Source organism: Lonchura striata, chromosome 14 (genome assembly GCF_050655825.1).
Source record: "Lonchura striata isolate lonStrDom1 chromosome 14, ASM5065582v1, whole genome shotgun sequence".
NCBI classification, from domain to species: domain Eukaryota; kingdom Metazoa; phylum Chordata; class Aves; order Passeriformes; family Estrildidae; genus Lonchura; species Lonchura striata.
The window spans coordinates 1,426,377-1,451,758 of NC_140716.1; the positions used below are offsets into that span (position 1 = coordinate 1,426,377).

General features: G+C 57.2%; 2 protein-coding genes across 9 annotated transcripts in view; one reads left to right on the forward strand and one right to left on the reverse strand.

Moving 5' to 3' along the window:
• PKD1 (polycystin 1, transient receptor potential channel interacting) overlaps positions 1-21,410 on the forward strand; it is an 81,606-nt gene extending 60,196 nt beyond the window's left edge. For all 3 annotated transcript variants that reach the window (XM_085592037.1, XM_085592035.1, XM_085592036.1), the window contains 25 exons: positions 2,060-2,204; positions 3,019-3,621; positions 4,070-4,226; positions 4,492-4,744; positions 5,213-5,408; positions 6,008-6,178; positions 6,622-6,765; positions 7,253-7,463; positions 8,079-8,205; positions 8,847-8,963; positions 9,112-9,161; positions 9,789-9,991; positions 10,482-10,581; positions 11,114-11,232; positions 11,653-11,855; positions 12,344-12,538; positions 12,758-12,897; positions 13,471-13,598; positions 14,243-14,408; positions 14,941-15,066; positions 15,214-15,388; positions 15,816-16,103; positions 16,418-16,552; positions 16,818-17,132; positions 17,483-21,410. In XM_085592037.1, the coding sequence (XP_085448163.1) occupies positions 2,060-2,204; positions 3,019-3,621; positions 4,070-4,226; positions 4,492-4,744; positions 5,213-5,408; positions 6,008-6,178; positions 6,622-6,765; positions 7,253-7,463; positions 8,079-8,205; positions 8,847-8,963; positions 9,112-9,161; positions 9,789-9,991; positions 10,482-10,581; positions 11,114-11,232; positions 11,653-11,855; positions 12,344-12,538; positions 12,758-12,897; positions 13,471-13,598; positions 14,243-14,408; positions 14,941-15,066; positions 15,214-15,388; positions 15,816-16,103; positions 16,418-16,552; positions 16,818-17,132; positions 17,483-18,037 (5,022 nt within the window). In that variant the 3' untranslated portion in view covers positions 18,038-21,410. The remainder of the gene's footprint in view (positions 1-2,059; positions 2,205-3,018; positions 3,622-4,069; positions 4,227-4,491; positions 4,745-5,212; positions 5,409-6,007; positions 6,179-6,621; positions 6,766-7,252; positions 7,464-8,078; positions 8,206-8,846; positions 8,964-9,111; positions 9,162-9,788; positions 9,992-10,481; positions 10,582-11,113; positions 11,233-11,652; positions 11,856-12,343; positions 12,539-12,757; positions 12,898-13,470; positions 13,599-14,242; positions 14,409-14,940; positions 15,067-15,213; positions 15,389-15,815; positions 16,104-16,417; positions 16,553-16,817; positions 17,133-17,482) is intronic.
• Positions 21,411-21,659: 249 nt separating this feature from the next.
• TSC2 (TSC complex subunit 2) overlaps positions 21,660-25,382 on the reverse strand; it is a 33,439-nt gene continuing 29,716 nt past the window's right edge. For all 6 annotated transcript variants that reach the window (XM_085592044.1, XM_085592042.1, XM_085592041.1 and 3 more), the window contains 5 exons: positions 24,710-24,849; positions 24,428-24,506; positions 23,836-23,927; positions 23,475-23,573; positions 21,660-22,925 (listed from right to left, as the gene is read on the reverse strand). In XM_085592044.1, the coding sequence (XP_085448170.1) occupies positions 22,758-22,925; positions 23,475-23,573; positions 23,836-23,927; positions 24,428-24,506; positions 24,710-24,849 (578 nt within the window). In that variant the 3' untranslated portion in view covers positions 21,660-22,757. The remainder of the gene's footprint in view (positions 22,926-23,474; positions 23,574-23,835; positions 23,928-24,427; positions 24,507-24,709; positions 24,850-25,382) is intronic.

The following is a 25,382-nucleotide window of genomic DNA, read 5'->3' on the forward strand; positions in this document are numbered from 1 at the left end:
CCAGGGCCTGCCCATCCTGCCAGGGAACATTTCCTTCCCAATATCCAATCTGATCTACCCTCTTTCAGCTTAAAGCCAATTCCGATTGTTCTGTCCCTCCATCCCTTGTCCCAAGCCCCTCTCCAGCTCTCCTGGAGCCTTGAGGCACTGGAAGGGGCTCTGAGCTCTCCTCAGAGCCTTCTCTTTTCCAAGCTGGACACCCCCAGCTCTCCCAGAGCAGAGGGGCTCCAGAAGCACTGGAATAAACTGGGGGAGTCACAGAATCTGTGAGGACAGGCTGGGCTCCCATCAGGAGTAACACCAGCAGAGCTGCTTTGGGCCAGGGGGCAGTGCCCAGGTCTGATGCTCCTCCCAGCCCTGTTTCTGCCCTACAAGATGAGAAACCCCTCTCTGCTCTGCTCTGCTGCTCACTGGAAGCACTGAGATCCTGGCAGTGTGCAGCACCAGTTCCAGTGCTGGGGCTGCTGCCTGGTGGGTTTAGGAGAGAAGAGAGCCCAGCTGGGTAAAGCACTTGTGCCTTGGTGTTCAGCCAGGCTGCACTGGCTCCTCCTCCTTCCCTCCCTAGCCTTTGCCTTGGGGGGTCTGGTCAGGTTCCTTGGCCCTCCTGTGCTTCCCCTGCAGCCAGGTCAGTGGTGGGCAGGCGCTGCATCCCACCCACAGAGTCCTGAGCTGCTCCCTTCCCTGCTTCCGAGCCTGCAAAGCTCAAAAACCCCTTCTTTTTGTTCCCCTCTGCCTGGGCTGTGGGGTTGAGCACATCCCATTCCATGCTGGAGCAGTTTGTTTCTGTCTCTCCCACCTCCTCCTGCCTCATGACTTGATTTTGCTGTGGGAGCTTAGGTCTAGAAATAGAATTTTTATTCCACGGGGAAAGCTGACATTCCAGGATTAGCTGGTGCTCTGGGCAGGAATGAAAATCTTAGGAAAACAGTACTCCAGAAATTCCCAAGTGGCTGAGACAAGTGAAGTTCACACATTCCTTTGCTGCACAAGTGTCCATGAGGGCTGATACATTTTTGAATTTACCTACAAGGGAGAGGAAAAATCAGAATTAGTTTCTCCTGGAGGGATAAAAAAAAAGAATCTTGAACTTCTTGGTCGATTCTCCTCCCTAAGTAGGAGCTGCCCTTGGGTGGTTCCTCCCCATAACCCAGTGTCTTCCCCACCTCCCTGATTCCTGACTCCGATTCACACAGTCTGTCCTGGCTTCTCAGAGCTTACAAATAAAGCAGAAGAGGGGGAATTCAAGACCTGCAGATGCTGTTTTGATTCTTCACCAAAACATATGGTGAATCACGGCTGAATCCTATGATGATTAAAAGAAAGAAGATGAATAAGAGCGAGGAACGGGGTTGTAACAGCTTCCATGTGTTCCTCAGTCCTTCCCATCCAGCCCTGGAGAGTGCAGGAAGCTCCAGGCCATGGCTGGAACATTCTGTTTCTTGGACACATCTGGGAGCAGGGGGAGGGACATCCATCATGCCTGAGTGGCAGGATCCCTCCCACAGCCTCCAGGAGGTTTTGGACCCCGAAATGGATTCAGTTGGGGTTAATCCTGCTTCCACTGGAGGTCGTGGACTGGATGCAGGAATCCCATCCAGCTCGTCCTGGCTGGTTGCTGTGTGTGGTCCCAGAGGGGAGGTGTGCCTGGTCCTTAGGAGAGCACACCAGGGAACACGAATTTAGAATCACAGAATCCTGGAATGGCTTGGGTTGGAAGGATCAGTTTGCTCCAAGCCATGTCCAACCTGGCCTTGAACATTTCCAGGGATGGAGCAGCCACAGCTTCTTTGGGCAACAATTTCCTGCCTTTATTCCTCTTCCCAACCCAAAAGCATCCTCTGCCAGGTATCCTCTGCCTGCCTGTACACTGGCACTTTGGAATGTCATGGGAGGGGGATGGAAGAGCCTTAGAGCCACCAACAAGTTGCTGGCCACTGTCAGTGTGAGCAGGGCAGCCTCTGCCAGCCCCTTTTCCAGAGGGAAAAGGTCTCCTGAGGACAGAGCCAGTTGGGCTTTCCCTGGGCTGTTCCTGCCCTGTCAGACCCTGGTCCCTTTGCAGGTGGTGAGCAAGGAGTTGGTGTGCAAGTCATGCCTGACAAGGACCCTGAACAAGCTGGAGACCATGATGACCATTCTGCAAGGGGAGACCACGCAGGGCACGGTGACACCGACCGGCATCGCTGACAACATCCTCAACATCACAGGTGACCTTGTCCTCTGGGTGGGGGCAGGAGCAGGCTCAGGGGCAGGAGCAGGCTCAGGGGAGCTTTCAGGCTCCTTCCTCTGCCCTTTGGGCTTTGGCCCAAATTTTTAGAAAGTTCCATCTGCCATTTGGAGCGTGGCATCCCAGCCTTCTCTTCTCCCTGTGCTTTTCCCAGGGTTGTGCTGGCTTTGGCAGCTGCTCTGTGGACATTTACATCTGACAGTTGTTAATATAACTCACTAATACTCCTAATAAGCTCACTAATACTCCAGGGGATTCTCTTTTTAGTAAACAATGAGCAACAGCTATGGATTCCAGATGCTTGTCTTCCTGGTTGGAGTCCAAGGAGGCTGTCAAGCCTCACTGGGGCATCTGGGAGCACTGTGTGGAAATTCCCACCTGGGTGACCTGGGGGGAAGCAGAGACACCTTCTCTGCAGCCCTTGTTACCTCTGCACTCCTTTCTGAGTGTTGTGCACTTTCTAGTGCAAAAGCTTAGGAACATATTTTTATTTTATCTGTTCTCTCCCTGTTTCCTGAGCTGTGGTTCTCTTCACTACACAGGGGGGGAATTCAGATGTGATTAAATATTCCTCACCAAACCTGGTAGATTAGAGAGACAGCAGGAACTGCTGACAACTTTGCTTTTAGCTCTGGGCAATGAACAGTCCAGTGGGGGAGATCATGTGCAGAGGGACAGTGAGAAGACAGCAAGGAAAACCTTGTCTGATTGCTTTGGGAAGGTGTCAGGTGTTCACCTGACTGTAGCAGTTATCCAAGCCATTTACCACTTCCTCTTCCTTTCTCTCCTGGCAGGTGACCTAATCCACCTTGTCAATACAGTTTCACAAGAATCCAAGCCCCAGGAGCTGCTTGCTGATTCCCACAATTTGCTGCTGGCTCCCAAAGCCTACAACCTGTCCTCCAGCCTGATGCGAATCCTCATGAAGTCCCGGGTGCTGAACGAAGAGCCCCTCGAGCTGGTGGGAGGAGAAATTAAGGCCACAGGCAAGAGGTCTGACCCCTTTAACCTGCTTTGCTACGAAAACACACCAAACTGCCAGTTCTCCATCCCCCAGGCCTTCAACTCCACCCTTTCCAACCTGACGGATGTCATCCAAGTCATGTTCCAAGTGGACTCCAACCCCTTCCCTTTTGGCTACATCAGCAACTACACCGTGTCCACCAAGGTGGCCTCCATGGAGTTCCAGACACACAACGGGGTGCAGATCCCCATCGGGAGCCTGGACTCTGAAAAAGCCATCACTGTGATGGTCTCAAACAGCACAGAGCCCGAAAATCTCGTGGCTGGCACTGAAGTCATCGAGGCAAGAACGTCTGTGAACCTGATTGTGATCATGGAGAGCAACAACAGGGAAGCAGGACTGCACTTTCAGCTCACCTACAGAGTCCTCAATGGTAGAGCTGGCAAATCCATCTCTCTGTTAGTCCTTCCTGTGGGAGAGGAGGGCTGGGTGTGAGGGGTAACCAGTGTGGGGAGGGATGCTGGGTGGCAGCAGCAGGTTCCACACTGCATGGTCCAGGTTCTGGCTGTCCTGGACAATCTCCATGCCCAGTGTCATCCTTGCTTGTGGATTCTGGCCCTGGGAAGCCTTTTGCTTTTCCTAGCCCTTCTGTTGAGCCACATTAGCCCTGGAAGGCATTGTCCAGTCCCTCTCCCAGGCAGGCCCAGTGGTATGCAGTGCTCAGGCATCCTCTGAGGAGCACACTGAGGGAACACAGTCTGGAGAAGCATCTCCCACAGCTCTCTGCACTCCTTCTTCCCCGAGCCCTGGTGCTGACAGCAGACCTGTGGTTGAGCCTGCCAGGGGTTTTTAAAGCCCTTTGTTCCTTCTCCTCCCCACAGAGCATTACCTGGCCAGTGAGCCCGAGCCCTTCATCATGGCCTATCTCCATCACGAGCCCGAGCCCAACGAGCACAACTGCTCTGCCTCCAAGAGAATCAGCCTGGACGCCCTGGCTGGAAGTGACCACAAGCTCTACACCTTCTTCACCTCACCCAGGTAAGAGGAGCCTCCCGGGCAGTCCTGTCAGCCTCAGGCTGTGCTGTGGATGCGTGTGAGGGGTGCTCAGGTGGTCTGTGGAGCCCCCAAGTACCTGCACAGCTGAAAGGTGTAAAATACACCACGTTCACTGGGCTTTTCCTCCTTTTTGAGTGCGTCCCTGCCCTTGTGGCTGGAAGCTTTCCAAGGGTACACTCCACCAGAACGGGGCTGGTATCCCTTCAGGAGGCAGGGGAGTCATCTCCTTGCTCTTTCCCTTCTCCAGAACGGATGACCCCGTCCAGAAATACTACCTGAACATCACCAACCACTTCAGCTGGTCGGCAGTGGAGGTGACCCTGGGGCTCTACACGTCCCTGTGCCAGTACTTCAGCGAGCAGGAGAAGCGCTGGAAGACAGAAGGAATTGTCCCCCTGGAGGAGACCAGGCCAGACCAGGCCGTGTGCTTGACCCAGCACCTCACAGCCTTTGGGGCCAGCCTGTTTGTGCCCCCAAACTCTGTCCAGTTCATCTTTCCCGTGAGTACAACAAAGCGGAGGCTGTGCAGTGCTGTCACACATGGAACAGGTTGTTGTCACCTGGAGCAAAGCCGTAGGCTCCTGTTGGTTTCGTGTCAAAGCACAGGCATTTGGGATCCTTTGGGAGGTGCAGATGGGCACAGCTCAGGAGAAGCTGTGTCCCCTGGCTGGGAATCCTGGCTGGAAACAGACATTTGCAGATGGCTTTAGTCCCTGCTCTGGACACCTTGACTGTGTCTGCATCTTAGGGAGATGCCAAATGCTCCTCCCAGCTGTCACCCAGCACTGTTTGATCCCAGGGAGTCACACCTGCAGCTGCTCCTGCTTCCCAGGGGCCTCCAGCTCTTCCTGGCCGTGTCCCTGTGCTATGAGCAGGAGCAGGGAGCTGCTGGCCACAGCCTGCAAGGAGGCAGGGAATGGGAACAGGGTCCTCCTGGGGTTGCCTTTCAGCACTTTTCCCTTCTCCAGGCTCCAGGCCCAGGGCTGAACTACATCGTGCTGCTGACGTGCGCTGTGTGCTTCGTCACCTACTCGGTGGCTGCTCTGATCGTGCACAAGCTGGACGTGATCGACACGAACCGCGTGGGGGTGATCCCCTTCTGCGGCAAGAACGGGATGTACAAATACGAGATCCTGGTGAAAACAGGCTGGGGCAGAGGGTCAGGTGAGCCCACAGCCTGCTCCCGTGCCTGGTTCCCAGGGGGACACCTGTATTCACCTGAGGCCCCACGTGCTGAGGGCACGTCACGCTCTGAATGCTCCGAGAACTGAGCTGCAGCTTCAGTCCAGGGCTTCCCACAGCATTCCTGGGTTTTGTTGTGTGGTGATGGGGCAAGTCAAGGGAATGGTTTGGGTTGGAAGGTTCTTCAAAAACCTCCTAGTTTCAAACTCCTGACATGGACACCTTCCACTAGCCCAGGCTGCTCCACCACTGGCTGCTGTGGTGGGATAAGCAATTGCTGCTGGAAGGAACCACCCAGGAGAGAAATTCCCCCATCCTGCCTTCCTTGACTGGGCTGTGGTTGCAGAGGCAGAGATTGTTCCTCACCTCTGACCCTCTCCTGCCCACCTGGCCCTTTGGATGGCTCCTTTTGCTGTCCTCCAGGATCCATCACTGTTTTGAATCCTTCCCAACAGCAGGCAGGCACAAAATTTGGCTTCTCCTCGCGGGCTGGGTGTGTGGATAGATCTGTCACAGGCAGGGCTGGGGAGAAGCTGCACCTCGGGTGAGCTTCCCTGAGGGATCCCCTTCCTTCCCTGCAGGTACCACAGCCCACGTGGGCATCGCCCTGTACGGGGTGGACAACAAAAGTGGCCACAGACACCTGGATGGGGACAACGCCTTCCACCGCAACAGCCTGGACGTGTTCCAGATCGCCACGGAGCGCAGCCTGGGCAGCGTCTGGCGCATCCGCATCTGGCACGACAACAAAGGTGGGGCACGCAGGGGCCACGTGCTGGCCCTGGACAGGGGCAGCTGGCCTGTGCTGACCCCTGGATCGAGGGGACATTGTGGGGGGACGTTGTGGGGGGACGTGGAGTCTCCCTCACAGACTGGCCAGGTGCCACCCCAGACACAGAGGATGCAATGTGCCATGCACTGTGACCATAAATGTCACCCCAGACAGAGAAGATGCAATGTGCCCTGCACTGTGACCATAAATGTCACCCCAGACACAGAGGATGCAATGTGCCATGCACTGTGACCATAAATGTCACCCCAGGGCGAGGTGGCTGTGCCATGCTTCCCTGGTGGGTCCTGTGCAGTGCCAGTCGTGTCCCTGTCCCACTGGCAGTGCTCATGTGGCCCCTCAGCGTCGTGGGCTCACGCAGGGAGTGTGTGCCATGAAATAATTCCTCTGTCTGCCCCTGTTCAGGCCTGAGCCCCTCGTGGTACCTGCAGCACGTCATCGTGCGGGACCTGCAGAGCAGCAAGAGCTATTTCTTCCTGGTGAACGACTGGCTGTCGGTGGAGAGCGAGGACAACGATGGCCTGGTGGAGAGGGAGGTGTTTGCTGCCAGTGAGTGCCCCACATCCCCTGGCTCCTTCTCACCCCTGGTGCCTGGGCCCCTCTTTTTCTCCAGGCTGAGCCCCCCCTAGTTCCCTCAGTCACTCCTGGAGCTCCAGACTCTTCCCCTTCTCTGGACATTCTCCAGCCCCTCCAGGTCTTTGTTCTTGTGAGGTTCCCAGAACTGACCCCAGGGCTGGAGGTTCCTCAGCAGTGCCCTGTGCCAGGGACAGGCGCTGCCCTGGGATACAAGCCAGGTGCCATTGGCCTCTTGCCCACCTGGGCACAGCTGGGCTCACCTTCAGCCCCTGGCACTGCCAGATCCTTTTCTGCCTGGCAGCTTTTCCAGCCACTCATCCTCAGACCTGGAGCACGGGGAGGGCCCCTGTGGATGGAGTGTGCTTACTCTGGAGTTTCTGGGACAGATGTGGCCGGCTCAGCCACGTCCCCACGGTGGTGCAGCCACCCTGAGCGTGTCACTTTGTCACCTTGTGGCCAGGTGAGAGCGAGCTGAGGAGCTCCTGGCGGATCTTCGTGGCGGAGCTGCAGCGCGGGTTCTTCGAGAAGCACGTGTGGCTGTCACTGTGGGACCGCCCGCCCCGCTCCCGCTTCACCCGCGTCCAGAGGGCCACCTGCTGCTGCCTGCTCATCTTCCTCTTCCTCTGCGCCAACGCCGTGTGGTACGGCGTGGTGGGCAGCGTCCACCTCAGGTGTGTGTTTGGTGTGGTGGGCAGCGTCCACCTCAGGTGTGTGTTTGGTGTGGTGGGCAGTGTCCACCTCAGGTGTGTGATTGGTGTGGTGGACAATGTCCACCTCAGGTGTATAAAGGGCAGTGTCCACCTCAGGTGTGTGATGGGAAGTGTCTACCTCAGGTGTGTGCATGGCATGTTGGGCAGTGTTCACCTCAGGTGTATAAAGGGCAGTGTCCACCCCAGGTGTGTTTGGTGTGGTGGGCAGCGTCCACCTCAGGTGTGTGATGGGCAACGTCCACCTCAGGTGTGTGATGGGCAACGTCCACCTCAGGTGTGTCCCCAACCAGTCCCACCCTGCTGGGGCCCTCCTGCCTGTCCTGCTGGGGCAGGACACATCTTCCATCTGCTGGGAAGATCTTCCTTGCTTGTGCCTTGGGTGTGCCCTCCCCATTCTAAGGAGTCTGGGACCAGGACATGGCTGATGGATGACCAAAACCAGCCTGATTTTGGTTTTCAGGCCCGTTTCCTTCTCTGCACACCTGGAATTGCTGGCTGTGCACTTTTGTCTGCTGCTTGCTCACCTGGTGAGCCCAAATGCTGCCACTTTCTGTGATCCCTCTTGCTCCCCTGCAGCAACGTGGCCGTTTCCAGCCTGATCCCTGTCAGCGTGGACACGGTGGCTGTTGGCCTGGTGTCCAGCGTGGTGGTTTACCCTCTCTACCTGGTCATTTTATTCCTCTTCCGGATGGCTCGTGGCAAGGTAAGGAGGAGGGGGATGGTTGCAGGCTGCTCAGGTGGGTGGGAGGCCACCAGGTTTGCTTTTGGGAGGCAGAATTCTGCCTTTCCTGGGACCTCACTCCTCCAGCTGGGCTCGGCACTTGCCCAGTTGTGCTGCACCAGGGCCAGACCCTTCTCTGCCCTGCTCCCTGAGCTCAGATCACTGCTGGCCTCTGTCGGTGCCCAGGCACCACAAGGCAGAATTTAGAAGCTGTTCAGGCACTTCCTCCCTCAGGATTTCAGCGTCTGACAGGCACCCAGATGCAGGAGCCCAGGAGCTGCTCAGTGGAGCCTCTCTGATGCCTGCCCTGGGCAAAGCTCAGCTGGCTGAGCAGAGCTGTGCTGAGGCAGCTGAGCAGGGATTAGCTGGGGATTTACCGACTAGTTAAGCACAATTAGCAGCCCCATTAAGTATTGCAGCCAGCTGCTTGGGCACTGATGAGCAGCAAATGTGGCTGATGCTGCTGAGAGCACACAGGAAAAGCTTTCAGACTTGTAGCTGGGACAGCCTGGGTGGCCTTGATTGTGGCACGTGTGGCTACGGGTGTCTGGGAGGCAGAGGATGGTGGGCATGTGGCTGCCTCAGTGGCAGTGTCACCTCTGTCCCTCCTGTGTGCCCTTCAGGTCTCCATCAGCCACACCGTGACTCACTCAGACCAGCAGTCCCTGGAGATCGACAACTACCTGGACTCCTCCATCCTTGACAGCTCCTTCCCCACCTTCCCCGGGCTGCAGGCAGAGGTAAGTGCATCCCTCCCTGCAGCTGGGCAGGCTCCTGGAGGTGTGAGCCCAGGGCTGGGAGCAGCTCGGTGGCTCCTGGAGCTCCCAGCCACTGCTCTGACCAGCACAAACCTGTGTCGTGCTCCTGAAACTGCCCTGTTCCCCGCAGGCCTTCTCTGAGCAAACCAAAACAGATCTGTTCCTGGAGGACTCCAAGAGGTGAGATGGAGCAAGCAGGACTTCAGTCTGTGCTTTGCTGGGCTGGGCTTGGCTCCCACACTTGTTTCCCTCTTCAGTTCTGAGAGGAATAGCAGATTTGTCTTTACAAACAAGCTGGGGGTCTGCTGGTAGATAAAACTAGCACCGAGAGATGAAAGAAACAATGGGGAGGATTCCACTGATGGATGAATGATAAAAATTATTTGCTTTTACAAATAAACTTTAGGGTTGCTGATAAATTAAATTGGACACTGAAAGATGAAAGAAACAACGGGGAAACCCCTAAATTCCATAAGAATTTAAAATTACATGGGAGGGTTATACATTTGAGTGAAATCTTTGGTATCGGGCATTTTGGGAAGTCTGAACCTGTCAAGTACCTCAGCCATGGGGAAAGAGAGGGAAATGTGGGAAATTGGGATAAAAAGGAGGCTGCATCCTCCAAAACTTTTGAGAGACCCCAGGGTCATGCCCCTTGGGCCTCTCCCTTTATTCAGATAAAGTAAAAGGACTCCTCTATCTCCTTTTTGGACATAAACCTCTGATGTCTGTGGATAAACTTTCCCGACAGTTCCTTTTCTTGTGCTCCCCCGGTTCCTGACCGCCCCCGTTGCCCTTTTCCCACAGCCTGGTGCCGTGGCCCTCCAGCGAGGCCCTGCTCAGCTGGCCAGACCTGCTGAGTGACCCCTCCATCATGGACAACACCATCCAGAAGCTGAAGAGAGGCCGGGCCAGCCGCCACCTGGGGCTGGAGGCCCCGCTGGCCGCCGAGGAGGACACCTTGTCCCTCGGGATTCACCAGGGACAGCCCCGCTACTTCTCGGCCTCAGGTGAGCCCTGGGGCAGCAGAGCTGCTGCCATCAGCACTGGCTGCACTCTGGAGGGCAGGGGAGGGGGGTTGTGTCTGCTCAGGGGGGGTTTTAGTCTGGAAAACCTGAAATCCTGGTGGGCATCAGACTGAGGTGGGCGGTCGCACGGTGCCAGCAGGCTGGGAGCCAGGAGAGGCGTGTTCCCATGGGAATGCTGCAAGCAACCAGCACTTCCTCACTGGTTTCAAAGCCACGGTGTGTCCCTGAGGATCTGGAGGTGGCTGGAGAAGGAGAACTTGGTTTATGAGCTCTATGCCCAACTCTGTGGCCAAGCTGGGATAGACAGGAGCTGGAGGCCAGGGAGCAGGGGAGGGCTGTCCCAGGGAGAAGGACATGGCTGTGACCCTTCTCCTCGTCCTCCTCCCCTGTCCCAGGAGGTGGCTGAGCCATGCCTGGGGTGGTGCTGGGAGCTGAGCTCCTGCCAACGCTGTCTGTGCTCTCTCTTTCCCAGATGAGGATCTGATCCGGCAGATCCTGGCAGATGGAGCCAGCGGCATCTCCCAGGACCTGGGGCCGTACGTGAGGGCAGAAACAGATCTGATCTCAGGCCTGTGAGTGTTTGTGGGCCAGAGCCTCCCACCCCCTGCCCTCGCACCCAGCGGAGCTGAGCTGGCTTTGGGATGCTTTCCAGGGTCACTGTCCCTGCTGCCATGACTCCTGCAGCCTCCACAGCTCCAGGAGGGCACTGCCACCCTTCCAAGGAGCCACCTGGAACCTCCTCTAAAGCCACAGCTGTGTCTCCAGCAGTTTTGGACTGTGGGCAAAGTGGTGGATGAGCGTTCCCTTCCTGGCACTGATGGGAGGGAGAAGGGGATTCTACCCAAATCTCTGTAGGGTTACCAAGGCCAGGACACCCTGCTGGGCACCCTGAGCACCACTCCCAGGGCTGGCAGCCCACCAGCCACTGCAGAGTGGCAGGCCAAGGGAAGGGAGGGATTCTCAGGCCCTGTCCATGAGACACAGAGCAGTGTCTGTACCCTGGGGACGTGTGTGATGTTCCAGCACAGCCCCCTTGGTGCCAGCCTGCTCAGCACAGAGCCAGCAGTGGCACAGCTCTCAGCAGGCTCCCCCTGTGCACAGCAGGTCCAGCGTGTTCGGGGAGAAGGTGGAGACTGTCATGATGCAGAGGCTGAACGACAAAGGGCAGAGCGTGGCACCTCCTCCCAGGGAAGTCAGCAGATCAGCCAAGTCCACCTGGACAGGTACCAGGGCTGTGCCCCCGGGCTGTGTGGGCACAGGGCCCATCCACACTACAGCACTTGGAGGCACAGTGGGGTAAATCGGAAATAAAACGGAAGAGGAGCCTTAGGAAGGGCTGCTCCCTGCCTGGGATATCACTGCTCCTGCCAGCTTCTCTTGGAGCTGGATCTCAGCAAGCCCTGGGCCAGCACTTGTGCTGTGACAGTCCCTGCAGTGTCCCCTGGGGAGGCTCTGCTCCTTCCTCCCCCAGTTGCCCTGCAGCTACCAGTGGTAGAAATGTGTGGGATGATCCCTCCAAACTCACCCAGGGCTGGTGGTGGGCTCTCTGCTGGGGTGAGTGCTGAGCCCAGCCCTTCCTGTGTCCACGGGGCCCTTTGCAGTGGTGCTCACACTGCTCTCCCTCCTGCTCCTGCTGCTCCCAGTTGCAGACCAGACGTTCAGGAAGCGCCTGCTGCCGCCCTGGTGCTCCCTCCTGGCTCACGGCATCAGCCTCCTGCTCTTGGCCACCGCCGCCGGCGTCTCCGTGTGGATCGGGGTGGGCTTCTCCTCCAGCGTGGCCCTCATGTGGCTCATCTCAGGGATTTTCAGTTTTCTGGCATCGTTCCTGCTCTGGGAGCCCCTGAAGGTGAGCGTGGCACGAGTGCAGTCGCCCAGACCTGCATGTGCAATTAACTTGTCCAGCTGCTAATCACTGTCATGGAATTGTTAAGGTTGGAAAAGCCCTTTAAAATTATCAAATCCATCAGGCACCACCACCATGTTTACCCCTAAGCCATGTCCCCAAGTGCCACATCCATGTGGCTTTTGAACACTTCCAGGCGTGGTGGATCCACCACTGCCCTGGGCAGCCCCTTGCAGTGCTTGACAACGCCTTCCACAAAGAAATCAGGTCAGAGTGGACACTGTGCACTCAGTGGTCTCTCCCATCCCCTCAGGAAGGGCAGGATGTGGACACCAAAGGCAGGGCTGCTGGCAGGGCTGGTGGCACTTGGTTTTGAAGGTCCAGGCAGGAGCTGTGCTGTGCTGGCTGTGCCAAGGGGCCCACGGGAGCTGCTGCTGGAATGCTGAGGTGGCACAGCTCCCTGCAGGCTCAGCACTCTCGCTGTGCCCCAGGTGCTGCTGGAAGCCCTCTATTTCTCCTTGGTTGCCAAGAGGCTGCACCCAGAGGAGGATGACACCTTGGTGGAGCAGCCCTGCGTGGAACACGTGTCCGAGAGGATCAGCAAGGTCCGGCCCCCGCAGGGATTTGCCCTCTTCCAGGCCAAGGAGGAGGCCAGGAAGGTCAAACTGCTGCACAGGATGCTCAAGGTGGGACATCTCCTGCTGCTGGTGCCCAGGGCTCAGACACATCTGAGTGTGGATCCTCCCAGTCCGGCTGGCATGCCCTGAGTGCTTGGCTCTAGCTCCTGCCTCAGTTTCTCAGCCTCTGGGCCTGATTCTGGTGCATGGCCATGGAAAGCACTGCTCTGCTGCAGGATTGGGATCCAGCCCTTCCATGCAATCTCATTTTTACTCTTTGCTTCCCAGAATTTCCTCATCTACATGATGTTCTTGCTGGTGGTCCTGCTGACCAACTACGGCGACGCGTCCCGCACCAGCCGGGCCTTCCTCCTGCAGAGCTCCATCAAACAGCAGCTGGGCAGCAACGACTTCCTGCTCATCAAGAGGTACCTGCCAGCCCCTGGGGGGTCAGGGGGCGTCTCTTGGGCTTGTGCTCCACAGTCTGTCCCGTAAAAGGTTCCTTGGTGCCCATGTGGAGCTGGACAAACAGCAGGTCCTGTTTGTCTCTGTGGTTCTGCTGCTCCCCTGGAGAGCAGAGGGGCCTCTGGGGATTGAGAGGTTTAATTTCTCTGAGGTTTAGTGGTTTCCCCAGTGGGAAGGGGCTCTGGGAGCTGATGTTGATCTTTCTGGAGCTGCTCTAAAGCACAAGAGTTCCTCTGTCTCCAGAATTTACAGCCACATATTCTGGCCATGAACAGGGTCACTCACGAGAGCCAGAAATGCCATCTTGGCCAGATCTGCCTTTCCTCGCTCTTCCCGTGGGTTTAGCTGGTTCAGTTTTCCCAGCTGATGTTCTGCACCCCTGGGAGCTCCCAGCAGCCCAGTCTGGCACTGGGGGTCGCTGGGCTGAGGGTGTGTCCCTGCAAAGCCCTGGGCTCTCTGTGCACATCCGTGTGCCTTGTTCGTGCCCCAAAGGCCCTGGAAGTTTGACTGGGCAATCTCACCCCTTCCCCCTGCAGGTCGGATCAGTTCTGGGTGTGGATGTCTCAGGTGTTCCTCCCTTACCTGTACAACAACGGCTCTGGCCAGGAGAGCCACAGCACCACGCTGGGCACAGCCCGGCTGCGCCAGCTGCGCCTGCGGGCAGGTAGGAGGGAGCAGGGAGGCCAGGGAGGGTGGCTTTGCTGGCACAGTGCGAGGTGACAGCCCTGGAGGGCTGAAATGGGCACCTCTGGGTGCAGCTGGGGCTCAGGGGAGGCAGCACAGCTTGGGGAGGCAGTGGCTCTGCTCTGCAGAGATGAACTGGGGCAGTGGATGGTGGAATCCTGGAATGGTTTGGGCTGGGATGGACCTTAAAGTCTATCCAGGGACATCTTCCACTTCCTGCCTTGGACACTTGCAGGGATCCAGGGGCAGCCACAGCTTCTCTGAGTGCCAGGGCCTCCCCACCCTCCCAGGGAAGATTCCTTCCCAATATCCCATCTAGCCCTGCCCTCTGGCAGTTTGAAGCCAGTGATGTATCCAGGGACCAGAGTGCAGGTCCCCAGTTTCCCAATTGGGATGTCTCTGTTCTCTCCACTTGTACCCACCTAATCCACTCTGACCTGAGGCATGGATATATCATGACTCCTAAATTGGACAGCTGTTTTTATAAATGATATCCATCCTGTTCTGAATCCCTGACTTGTGCATGCCCATTCCCTCACCCCCGTGCACTGGTGGGGATGGGGTTGGAGGGGTTGGGAGGGAAGGTGAGCGCTGTGCTGGGCTCACAGCGTGGTCTCATTGCAGCTGAGTGCCAGCAGAGTGCCCAGGACATCCTGCAGGGCATGGGCAGTGCCCAGAGGAGCTGCACTGACCAGCACAGCTTTGCCACTGCTGACTATGGAGTGGGCTGGGAGAGCACAGCCGGGAATGGAACGGCGGCGTGGGCACACTCAGCACCCGACCTGGCGGGGTAAGGGCTGTCCTGCCTGCCCCCACCCCTGCTCCCACCCCTGCTCCTCCTCCAGGGACCCTTACAGACCTCTCCAAGGTCTTTACAGGTGCCCTGGGTTGTTCTCAGCCCTCACTTCAGCCCCTGAGCCTGGCAAAGGGGGGATGGACACACAAATTCCGAATGGCCTGAACAGCAGCATTGTGCTGTTCTGGGGGCCCAGGGGCAGGGGGTTCAACTCTGCTCCTTCCAGGGCACAGACAGGGCAGGGGAACCCAGCAGCCCAGATTTCTGCTCAAGGGGGTGACAGGAGGTTGTCCTGCACCCTGGGCAGGACATAGATCACCCTTGGTTTCTTCTCTGTTTGTCCCCAGAGGCATCATCTCCATGCAAGTGTGGGCTTGGGGCTGTTCTGAGGTTGGGAACTCTGAGGTGGATCAAGACACTCCTGTAATCTGTCTTGTGCAGTAAATCCTGAGGGGCAGGATCTGCATCTGCACACTAGAGCAGCCAGTGTCCTTCAGCCTCACCCACGGCTCCTCTTCCTCTGCAGGATCTGGTACTGGGGCTACATCTCCTTCTACGACAGCAGCGGCTACGTGCAGGAGCTGGGCCCTTCCCTGGAGCAGAGCCGGGCTCAGCTGGAGTTCCTGCAGCAGCACACGTGGATCGACAACATGTGAGTGTGGCAGGGCCACAGGGGTGTCCTGCTGTCACCTCGGGGTGCTGCTGGAGTGTCCCAGGGGCGCAGGATCCATGTCCCACCCAAGAGTGGCCCCAGAGCCGGTGTTGTCCCAGCCCCTGAGCTGCTGCTGTCCCTCTGCAGGAGCCGGGCAGTGTTTGTGGAGCTGCTGCAGTACAACCCCAGCGTGGACCTGCACGTGGCCCTCACCCTGCGCCTGGAGTTCCCTGGGGCCGGCCAGGCCATCGCCGCTGTCACCGTCAGCCCCTTCCCCCTGCTGCGGCTCAGCGGGGGCGTCACCCTGCAGCTCCTCATGATGGTCAGTGTGGGGCCCCCCCTGCACCCCGTGCTCTCTGCGTGGGGGCTCTGGGGACCCTCACCCAGCCTGGTCACTGGCACTCGAGCTGCTCTGCCTGAGGCCACTTGTCCCCTCGTCTGTCGCCCTGCCTGGGTGTGGTGTCAGCAGAGCCCTCATCCCCTGGGTGCTGCCACCCTGCCACAGGGGCACTGGGTGTGGGCACTGGGGGCCTTCAGGAGGGTCTGGGGTGCTGGATGGGCGAGGAGGGCAGGGCAGGATGTGCAGTGGTGGAACTTGGCCTGGTCTGGGGGGATTTTGCTGTCCTGGGGTTCCCCAGTGCAGCACAGCAGTCAGGGCTTGTCCTCCCATCTCTTGGTGACTTCTCCATTCCTCCTCTGCTGGTAATGTCTCCATAACCTCTCCTGTGACCTCTCTGTTCCTCCCCCAGGTGTTCCTCATGCTGTTTGTGGTTTACTTTGTGGTGTCGGAGTCTCTGGCCATCAAGAAGGAAGGCAGAGCCTACTTCACCCTGTGGGGCAACTACAGCCAGTGGGTTTTCATCCTGCTCACCACGTGCACCGTGCTTGTGCACCTCAGCCAGGCCACCCTGGCTGACCAGCAGTGGCTCAGGTACCTCAGCAACCGCAGGGGCTTCACCAACTTCTACCAGGTGGCCTTCCTGAGCTCCGTCTTCAGCAGCCTGGCCGCGTCCCTCCTCTTCCTCCTGACCGTGCAGGTACAGGGGGAGCAGCACGTGGGTGCTGGGTGCCTTGGCCCCGCTGTGCTTGTCAGCCCTGCACAGCCCTGCCAGGGGAGGGGGTGGCAGGGAGGCCACGTGTGTCTCTGCTGGGCACTCGGGGTCTCTGAGGCCTCTGGGCCCTCAATTCCCTTGGGAATTCAGCCATGTGTGGCTGATGGGATGGTTCTGTCTGTCTGCAGGCAACCTGCAGGCTGGGGTGTGTGTGCTCTGCTGGGGTTTGGGTGTCTCACGTATCTGAGACCCTTCCTGGGCTGGGGGTGTGTCTGTAACTCCCTCCTCTCCCCTCCCAGGCTGCCCAGCAGCTGCGCTTTGTCCGGCAGTGGTCAGTGTTTGGAAAGACCTTCCAGAAATCCGTGAAGGAGCTGATGGCTGCAGGGGTGGCCTTCGCCCTCCTCCTCCTGGCCTACGCCCAGCTCGGCTTCCTGGTAACCACCCCGTCCCCCTCCCTCACAGAGGGGCTGCTGGTGGTCCTGCTGCCCCTTCTCCCTCACCCTGGCATGACATGAGCAAAGCCCCTGGGTCCCCTGGGCACTCTGTGCCCACCCTGCCATCGGCACCTCTGGCCAGGATCTGTCCCTGTCCCAGCCCGTTGGTGGGCCACCCCTCTGGGCCCGTGTGGGAGGGGGTGTTGAAGGTCAGGGGAATGTTTTGCTGCTGCTCCCTTCTCACACATCTCCTGTCCCTCCGCAGCTCTTCTCCTCCTCCTCCGAGTCCTTCCGCAGCGTGGGCAGCAGCCTCCTGCTGCTGCTGGCCCTTCTGCGGGGCAGTGCCAGCCTCCGGCCCTGCCTGCCCGAGGCCTCGGGGCTCTGCTGCCTCTTCTGCACCTCCTACGTGGTGCTGGAGGTGTGGATCGTGCTGCGGCTGCTGGCGGCGGTGCTGATCCACAGCTACCGCGAGATGCACTTCGAGCTCTACCGGCCCGCCTTCGAGCCCCAGGACTACGAGATGGTCGAGCTGTTCGTGCGCAGGCTCAAGATGTGGATGGGCTTCAGCAAAGCCAAGGAGGTGAGGCCAGCCTGGGTGAGGCTGGCCTGGGGGCTCTGTGGAGAAGGGGCCGGGTGGCACAGAGCAGCATCCGCCATCCTTAGCCTTTCCCTGCCTCTGGCTGCTTCCTGCAGCCGGCTTCCTCTGGTAGGTGAGGGCTCGGAGCAGTGGCCAACCCTGGGGGCCCGAGAGATGGGGCCCAGCTGATGTACAGGCATCAGCTGCCCATTCTCAGCCCCACGTGGCTGTATCTGGGATCCAGCCCATGCCTGTCATGCCAGGAAGGGCTGGGAGCAGCCTGGAGCTGTCTGGAGTGTTCCCCATTCCCAGCTCCTGCCCTAACCCTGCCCCTCTCTCCTCTTCCCTCCCAGTTCCGGCACAAGGTGAGGTTCGAGGGGATGGAGCCGTTGCCCTCCCGAGACTCCAGCGACTCCAAGTCCTTCCGCGGCGCCACTCCCAGCGCTGCCTCCGACAGCTCCAGGACCTCCACGTCCTCCAGCCAGCTGGACGGGCTGAGCCTGGTGCTGAGCGCCCGCGACAGCCTGGAGGTGGACGCTGACATCCAGCGCCTCCTCTCGCTCTTCGAGATGCTGCTGGCGCAGTTCGACCGCGTCAACCAGGTGACGGAGGACGTGTCCCGCATCGAGCACCTGCTGGAGTTCTCCCGCAGCCGCCGCGCCCGCAGGCGGCACCGCGGGCCCGAGGGGGGCTCGGAGCAGGGCCCGTCCCCGGAGGCGCCGGACACGGAGCCGCTGTCCCCGCGCTGTGCCGGGGCCGTGCCCGGCGGCCGGGGCGCGGTGCCCGGCCGGCTGCTGCGGGCCAGCCGCGGGGTCAGCGCGGCCGCGGGGACGCCGGGCAAGCCCTGCGCGGCCAGGAGGAAACGGCCCCTGCGGGCCAAGAACAGGGTGCACCCCACGGTCAAGTAACGGGGGTGCGGGAGCGATGCCCTGGCAGGGCGTTGTTGGGCGGGCTGTGCCCGCCCGGAGCTGCCGCGGCGGCTGGGCCGGCCGGGCACAGGGCTCTCCGGCCGCGCCGCTGGCACGGCCACCGGCCCTCCAGAAGCGGCCCCACGGAGCGTTCCAGGGGCAAAGATGGAAGGGGAGAAGGCCGAGCCTTTCCCCGGGGCACGAGCAGGTGCAGAGATCCCTGCTGGCTCACAGGGAGCGGCTGGGGGTGTTCAACGGCCCCGGCTGCAGCCGGCCACAGGTGGGACTGGGCTGGGCACGGGGGGACAAAGCTCCCCCACTTCCCTGCTGGCTGTGCCGGATGGGAAAGGGAGAGGAGAGCTCCAGGCCTTGAAGTTTTGAACCAAGTCTTGGATTTTTGTCGACCAGACGCACTGTGGAGGAAAGCGACAGCTTTCGAGAAGGTATTTAACCCACCTTGTTTTTTAAGCATAAATAGATATATAGAGAAATGCTATCTACACCCAGAGCAGTTAATTTCCAGTATTGGCTACTTTTATCCTCCAGAAATTGGTACTATTATTTGTATTTAAAGAAATCCAATATTTAAAACAAAGGACATTGCAGCAAGCTGGGGACGAGAGACCCCTGGGCTGCCTCGGCCACCTCCCAGCGTGGGGTTCCTGAACTCCCAGCGTGGGGTTCCCAAACTCCCAGCGGGGGATTCCCAACTCCCAGCGTGGGGTTCCCAATGTGCTGGTGTCACTGCGGTCCCCACCCGTCCTGTCCCCCCGCCGTGGCCCCGGGGTGCAGGCGCCGCTGGCTGCTTGGCTTCTCTAACCCAAGGAATGTATTGCCCTAAGTATATGTATTTTTTTTTTGGTTTACTTGTTCCTATGTACTGCCCAGCACTTTAAACAAGGCTTTCCTCAGCTACCAGTGACACGTGCGAGCTAAGAATGGGATAATATATCACAAAAGCAGTATTTTGTTTGTTTAAGCCATGAACTGAAATAGGCAGGGAGCAGGGGAGCGCAGCCCCAGCTCAGGCAGCCGTGCCAGCACCTTCCCTGAGCACAAAGGAGGCAGGTGAAGCCCTGAGGGAGATTCTTTTGGGGTCCCTCCAGCTCTGCCAGCTGGGATTCACCATGTGCTGGGCTACAGCTGCTGGGCTACAGCTGGCCTGTGCCATGGGGCCCCCCAGATCACAGCCTGGGGGTGCCTGAAGCCCCCCCCAGGAGCTGCCTTCCCCTCCTCAGCCCCATTTCACCTTATGGCTATTGTAAGTAATTTATATGGGGTTTGTTTGGTTTTTAAATGTATATATTTTTGTATGTTTGCTATATTTTCATAGCATCGGTACCGTGTTTGAAACGTGTAGATAGGAGACAGAACACTATTGTCAGAGTTATTTAAAGGATGTATTAAGTGCTTCTTCCTGGGAATGTCCCGTGTATATAAGGATTGGGTGTCTATGTGTGTGTGGTGCGTGTGCTCTCCTGGGCTGGCTCGGGGCACTGGCCACAGGTGGATGGGAAAAGCCCCCAGTGGGCTCCTCGGTGTGTTCCAGAACCTGCTCCATGCTTTGGACAGGTGAGAGGGTGGAAGGGAAGGCTGAGGGGGGCAGAGCTGCAGGGCAGGGGCCTTGGGTTCAGCAGCCTCTGGTGCTGGTGGGCCTGGAAGCACCTTCCCAGGGCAGGGAGACTTTTCCAGGCGGAGAGAGGAGGCTCCTAAAGCACTTCCATTGCTCCATCCCCTCCTGAGGCTGCCCCCAGCCCCCAGCTGTGATGGATACTTGTGAAGATTTCATTCCAGCATCCATGTGCTCCCTTGGCCATGTGAGTTGGGGACACTGGCTGCTCTGGGATGCCTCTGGGACAGGTCTAAGTTACCTTTGGAAAACTCAGGTGCTGTGCAAGACGGATGTTGTGGAAAGGTTGCAGAGGGATGAGGGCAGGAGAAGACAAGTGAGGTGGTGCTTGGTCAGCGTGGAGGTGTTGGAAGAGCAGAGGGCACAGACAAATGGAGAGGGGAGAAATGCAATCCTGGTAACCAGGACGGGGGGAAGAGGGCAGGAGTGGGACAGGGAGGTGCCTGCAGCAGGCAGAACCAACAGCTGGAGGCTGAGCCCAGAGCTGGGACCAGGTGCTGGTAGCTCTGTGCTCAGAAATAAAACCCTGGTTTTCAATAGAAAACTATTTACCTTGGATTTTTTTGTTCCTTTACCTTTGCAGGCAGCACAGCACCAGGCTCAGCTCTGGCACATGTCCATGACTCCTTTTTGGTGACAGGGACAGTGCCAGTGCCACATTCCCAAAGCAAGGCAGTAAGAGGAGCAGTGGTGAGGTGTCCCAGAGAGCTGGGATGTCCCCAGGGCTGGAGTCCCTCCAGCTCCAAAGCTCCTTTCCCCACACACCTGCCCTGACACAACCCGGCTCACCTGTGTGGAGCACCAAGGGTGTAGATCCAGCCACCCCAAGGGCTCTGTGGGAATGTTCAGTGATTGAAATGTCCCAAACCAACCAAGCAGGTCTTGGAAGTCTCTTGAAGAGCCAAAAAGTGCAGTTCCTGATGGTCAGTTCTCAGCTCGAGTATCCTCAATAGAAGAGGTTGGGAGTAGGAGGGGCCAGCAGGACCCCAAATGTTTCTGAGCAGCCATTCCTAAGCTAAGGGGCAGCTGGAACAAAGATTCCCCCAAATCCCTCTGGATTTGTGTTCCCAAGTGCCTGTTCCTTGCCCCGTGTGCGTGTGTGAGTGTGACTGTGTGTGTGTGACTTTACCAAGTGCTCCTCCTGATCCCAGAGGAGCAGAAACAGGATCAGACAACTGCCCTACTTCCCTGAAGTACGGAGAGCAGCTCTGCCACCCACAGCTCCTTGCAAAGCCCAGCCCTGCGTGGTGGGCAGCCCCACAGCTCCCAGCACTCAGTTCTCAGTGCAGCAGCTCCTGTGCCAGCTCCAGCAGTGTCCCAGGCTCCCCTCCGTGTCCCAGCTAAGGCTCCTCTGCAGCCGGAGGGATTCAGTCACGGAGTTTCACCCTCACAGCAATAAACTTGACTCAAAGCCCATAAATCCCCCTGAATGTATATTTTTGTGTCTGTAGTCACTGAGAGATGGTGTCTTATTTATTGCCTTGAATCTCACAGTGATGTATCAGGATCAAGCTGCTTAAATGAAAAATGAGACCCCCATCCATTCGTTCCAAGGGAGAGGGAGGGACTTCTGTAAGTGCCTTATTTTTTCTATTTTTTTTTTTTTTAAACAATGATTGTGACCAAAATGCCAACAGTTCCTGTCTGGTCAGCATTTCACTGCAAACAAAAATGGTGGATTTTGTAACTGTGGGGATGTTTCGTACAAAGTGACAAAGTCAAATAAACACTTGACTGCTAAAACCTGGCTCGGGTGCTTTTGTCCTGCTCCAGGTGCTCCTCTCCACCCCACCCTCATTCTCCCTGCATCCATAATTTTAATTAAGGACAAATTGTTAAAGTCCCCTCCCAGCACAGAGGGAATATCCCAGTCCAGGGACTGGAATACAGCCAGGAATCCGTGTCCAGCACTGGGAGGGGTGGCTCCAGGAGCAACACAGGTTGGGAAACTAAACCAGGACAGGAGGATTTATATTGAACTCTCCCATGACATGATCAGACAAATATTTTATTTCCTTTACGACTCATAAACACTCGAACACAACGGACACTTGGTGTTCCCACACACCTGCACAGGCGAGGGCTGTCCCTTTGTCCCCTCGCCTGTCCCTTCACAGTCCCACATTGTGCACATTGCACTTGTCTTCATCTCCCTGCTGGCAGCCATTCCCAAAGCCACGCTCCCACTCACGGACCAAGCAGGAGATGAAGGTCTCACAGTATAGTCCAGCTTATGAGGTGCCTCCCAGTTGGGTGGTGTAGTGTCTGGTGCCCTCCTTGCCTCAGGATGGGCTGCAAGTCCCATGCCAGCTGTGCCCACCTGCCCTGGAAGCTCCAACTGAACTGCTTCAGTCTCCCCTGAGACCCTCCCCATCAGGGAATAAGCAAAACTCGTGGGGACATGATGCCCCAAGACTTGTCAGCAGACAAAAAGGAATTTATCAGGTGCATGGGGAAGGGTGAGACACCCCAGCATTCCTGCAACCAGGGAAGTTCTGCAGATGGTCAAAATGAAGACAAACCTTGGGAATTTAGGCAGCATTTTGGAGCTGGAGAGAATCCAAATTAACTCTTTCCAGAGCTGGCAGCAGAATGAGTCAGAGCCTGAAGAGTCCAAGTGCTGACAGCTCCAAGGTTCAGGGAGAAGCTGGGATTCTGGGGTGCTCAGAAATAGCAACTGGATTTTCAATACTTCATATTTCATTCCCAATAAAGTCCTCAAAAATCCCACAATTCCTGTACCTTCACACGAGGATTTGCAGAGTATCATCCTTTGTCTGCTTCCACCAGGAGCTGGTGTGGAAGGAGTCCAAAGAAAGGTTCTGCAGGGAATTCCCCAACACAGAAGCTTTGAAACAGCTCAAATCTAACCAAACACAGTGGGTTGGTCCTCTGGGAGCTTCTGCTGGGAATCCAGTGTCATCCTCAGGGGCACCCAAAGCTCCTGGCAGGTTCTGTGCCAAGTCCACATGCAAGGAGCAGCCAGGCTGCGCCTCCCAATCCCCGTGTCCATGCAGCTGCAGGGATCAGCAGGCAGGGAACACAATTCCACAGCCTCAGTGTCCCAGCAGGGACACCCCGAGCCTGGCCCTACACAAACTCGGTGAAGTCGTCCACGGAGGAGATCAGCCTCTTCCTCTGCCCCGTCTCGTAGGTGGGAGGGGGGTCCTGGGGGATCTGGGGAGGGGGTTTGGTGGGGGCAGAGGGGTGCAGCTGCAGGGGGAGGCCAGGGCTCTGGTACTGTGTCTCTTCACGGAGCTGAAAGGCAACAGAAAGCAGGTGAGCTCCATTCTCTCCAAAATTCTTCCAAATCTTGGCAGGGCAGGTTACCAGGACAGTGGCAGTGCCACTCTGTGTCCAGGTATGAGACATCAGGAGGAATTTCCCCACGGAAAGGATGGTCAGGTACTGGAAGGGGCTGCCCAGGGAGTTTTGGAGTCCCCATCCCTGGAGATGTCCAAGGAATTCCTGGAGGTGGCAATCTCTGGGCTTGGGAACAAGGTAGGCATTGGACACAGGTTGGACTTGATGGGCTTGGAGAGTTTTTCCAGTATCAGTGATTCTGGGATTCCAGGCTTAAGCTTCCCACAGCCCTAACTGCCAGTGAAATTGTTTGACATTGCCACACTTGAACTGGATGATCCTTAAGGTCCAACCCAAACTGTGATTCTATGACCAGCTGGATTCTAAGCTCTGTACACACAGCCCCCCTCTCACTCAGCTGGTTCTGACAGCTGGTTTCACCTGCCTCAGCTGCAGCAAGCCTCAGCCAAGCCCAGTCCCACCCCTCAGAGCAGCTGCACTCACCCGGTGCCGCAGCCTCTTGATGTGGCGCAGCCTCGCAATCCATTTGGAGGGGTAGGTGTCCGTGGGGTTGGATCTGCTGTGGTGGACCTGGGAAGCCATCTGGGTTGGGAAGGGTGGGGAGAAGCAGGAAAAGAGAGGAGCCACATTAACACAACCACAGCAATAAAATAATCCAAATTTTCAGTGCAGGTTGACAGCAACTGCAATCCAGCTCTGAGTTAGGACTGCTCAGGTGCCAACTCCGGCTTCAAGGTCAAGTAGAAAAGTTGTTTCTTTGCTTTAGCAGGCCCTGCCTGTTTCCTTGGAAGAGGGTGATGGGCCAAGGCAGCAGCTGGAAGCTCAGGGAGCTGGGGGTACTCACGTTGGCATGCAGAGCCATCTGACGGGCCACGAAGGGCAGGTTCTTGTCAGAGATGATCTTGGCAACACTCGTGTCCACCAGACCCTCCATGTCTTTAATTTAAAGAATAAGAAAAAATTCTCGTAAGACAGTTAAGAAGAAGCAAAAAGTTGCCAGTGATTAAATAGCTAAGTCAAATAAACCTGAGGCATTGTATCAACCAAGTCCCCACAAGCTCCACAGCTCCTGCTCTGACAGAACCTGCTCTGTAGGTCTGGCTCCCAAATTCTGGCTGCTCCATAAGGGTTTGGGGAGAGCCTGCTGGGCTCACATGAACCACGTGTGAGCCAGAAACACCTTTGGTAAAACCTGCACCAGCACTGCTGAGCCCTCCACAGCTGCTTGGGAATGTCCTCCAGCATTCCCAAGCAGCTGTTGGAGGGAGGGATCTGCTCTGCTGCTGGCACTGGGTCCTGAGCTTGAACAATCCAGAGAAGGTACATGAGCAGGGCAAACCCAGGTGTAACTGGGCAAACTGGTTCCAGAGAGTTTCTCCTGGAAGTTTTAACTTTTAGAACACAAACCCCCAGCACATTCCCTGAGGAATTCCCACCTTTCCGGCACTGCAGCGTCACCAGGTTACAGTCGTAGTCCAGAGGGGTGATGATCACATGGACAAAATTGAACTGCCCCTAAGGAGAAGCCAATGAAAGAGTCAGAAACATTTCCCTGGCAGCACCGTGGTTTGAGAAAGCCATAAACACACACCAGTGAACCCACCACAGCCAACAGCTCCCCACCTCATCCCCACACAGTTTTTAGGGTAACACCCAAACACATGAAGGTTACAACCCTGTGCTCCGACTGTAAAACACCCACGAGGAAAATCCCCTACCTTTATTGTGCCCAGCTTAAAATCCTCTCCAGAATCATTGTAAACAATGGAAACAAAATCATTCCCCAGGTGCCTCTTCTTGTCACAGCGGTATTTATCCAAATCCTTTGTGGGCATCAGAGTGGCAATGTGGAAAATGGCTGGAGAGGGAACACAGAGATCCTTAGGCTGGGCTGGGAAAGCAGCAGTGGGCACATGCCAGTAATAAAAATACAAACTGTGCTCCCTCAATAGGTTTGTCCCCATTTGTGACAGCTGAATCCAGTCCCACCGGATGCTCCAGGACTCCTGGAGCTTGGAGTGAAGCAGCCAGTGGGAAGGACACAGCAGCATGGAGAGGAGACCCTGGGTTAGGGAGGAAAGACGCAAAAGAACTTAAAGCAGGACTTGCCCTAACTGAGGCTCTGCAGAGCCCCAGGTGGAACAGGACTCAATGTGATGAGCACAGAGCTGTGTGGAAAAATTTGGGAAGTTCATCATATCCTGCTAGATCCTGAATGATTTCTGCACTGCTTGGTGCTGCAGGAGCTGGGTGACACTGCAGTGACATGAGCCATGCCCACAGCTCTGAACTGCTCTTCAGAGAAACACAGCAATATTGACGCCACCCTCAGTGAACAGCTTTTACAGCAGCTGGGGACAGCAGCTAAATCTCCAAACCAAACCCTGCCAG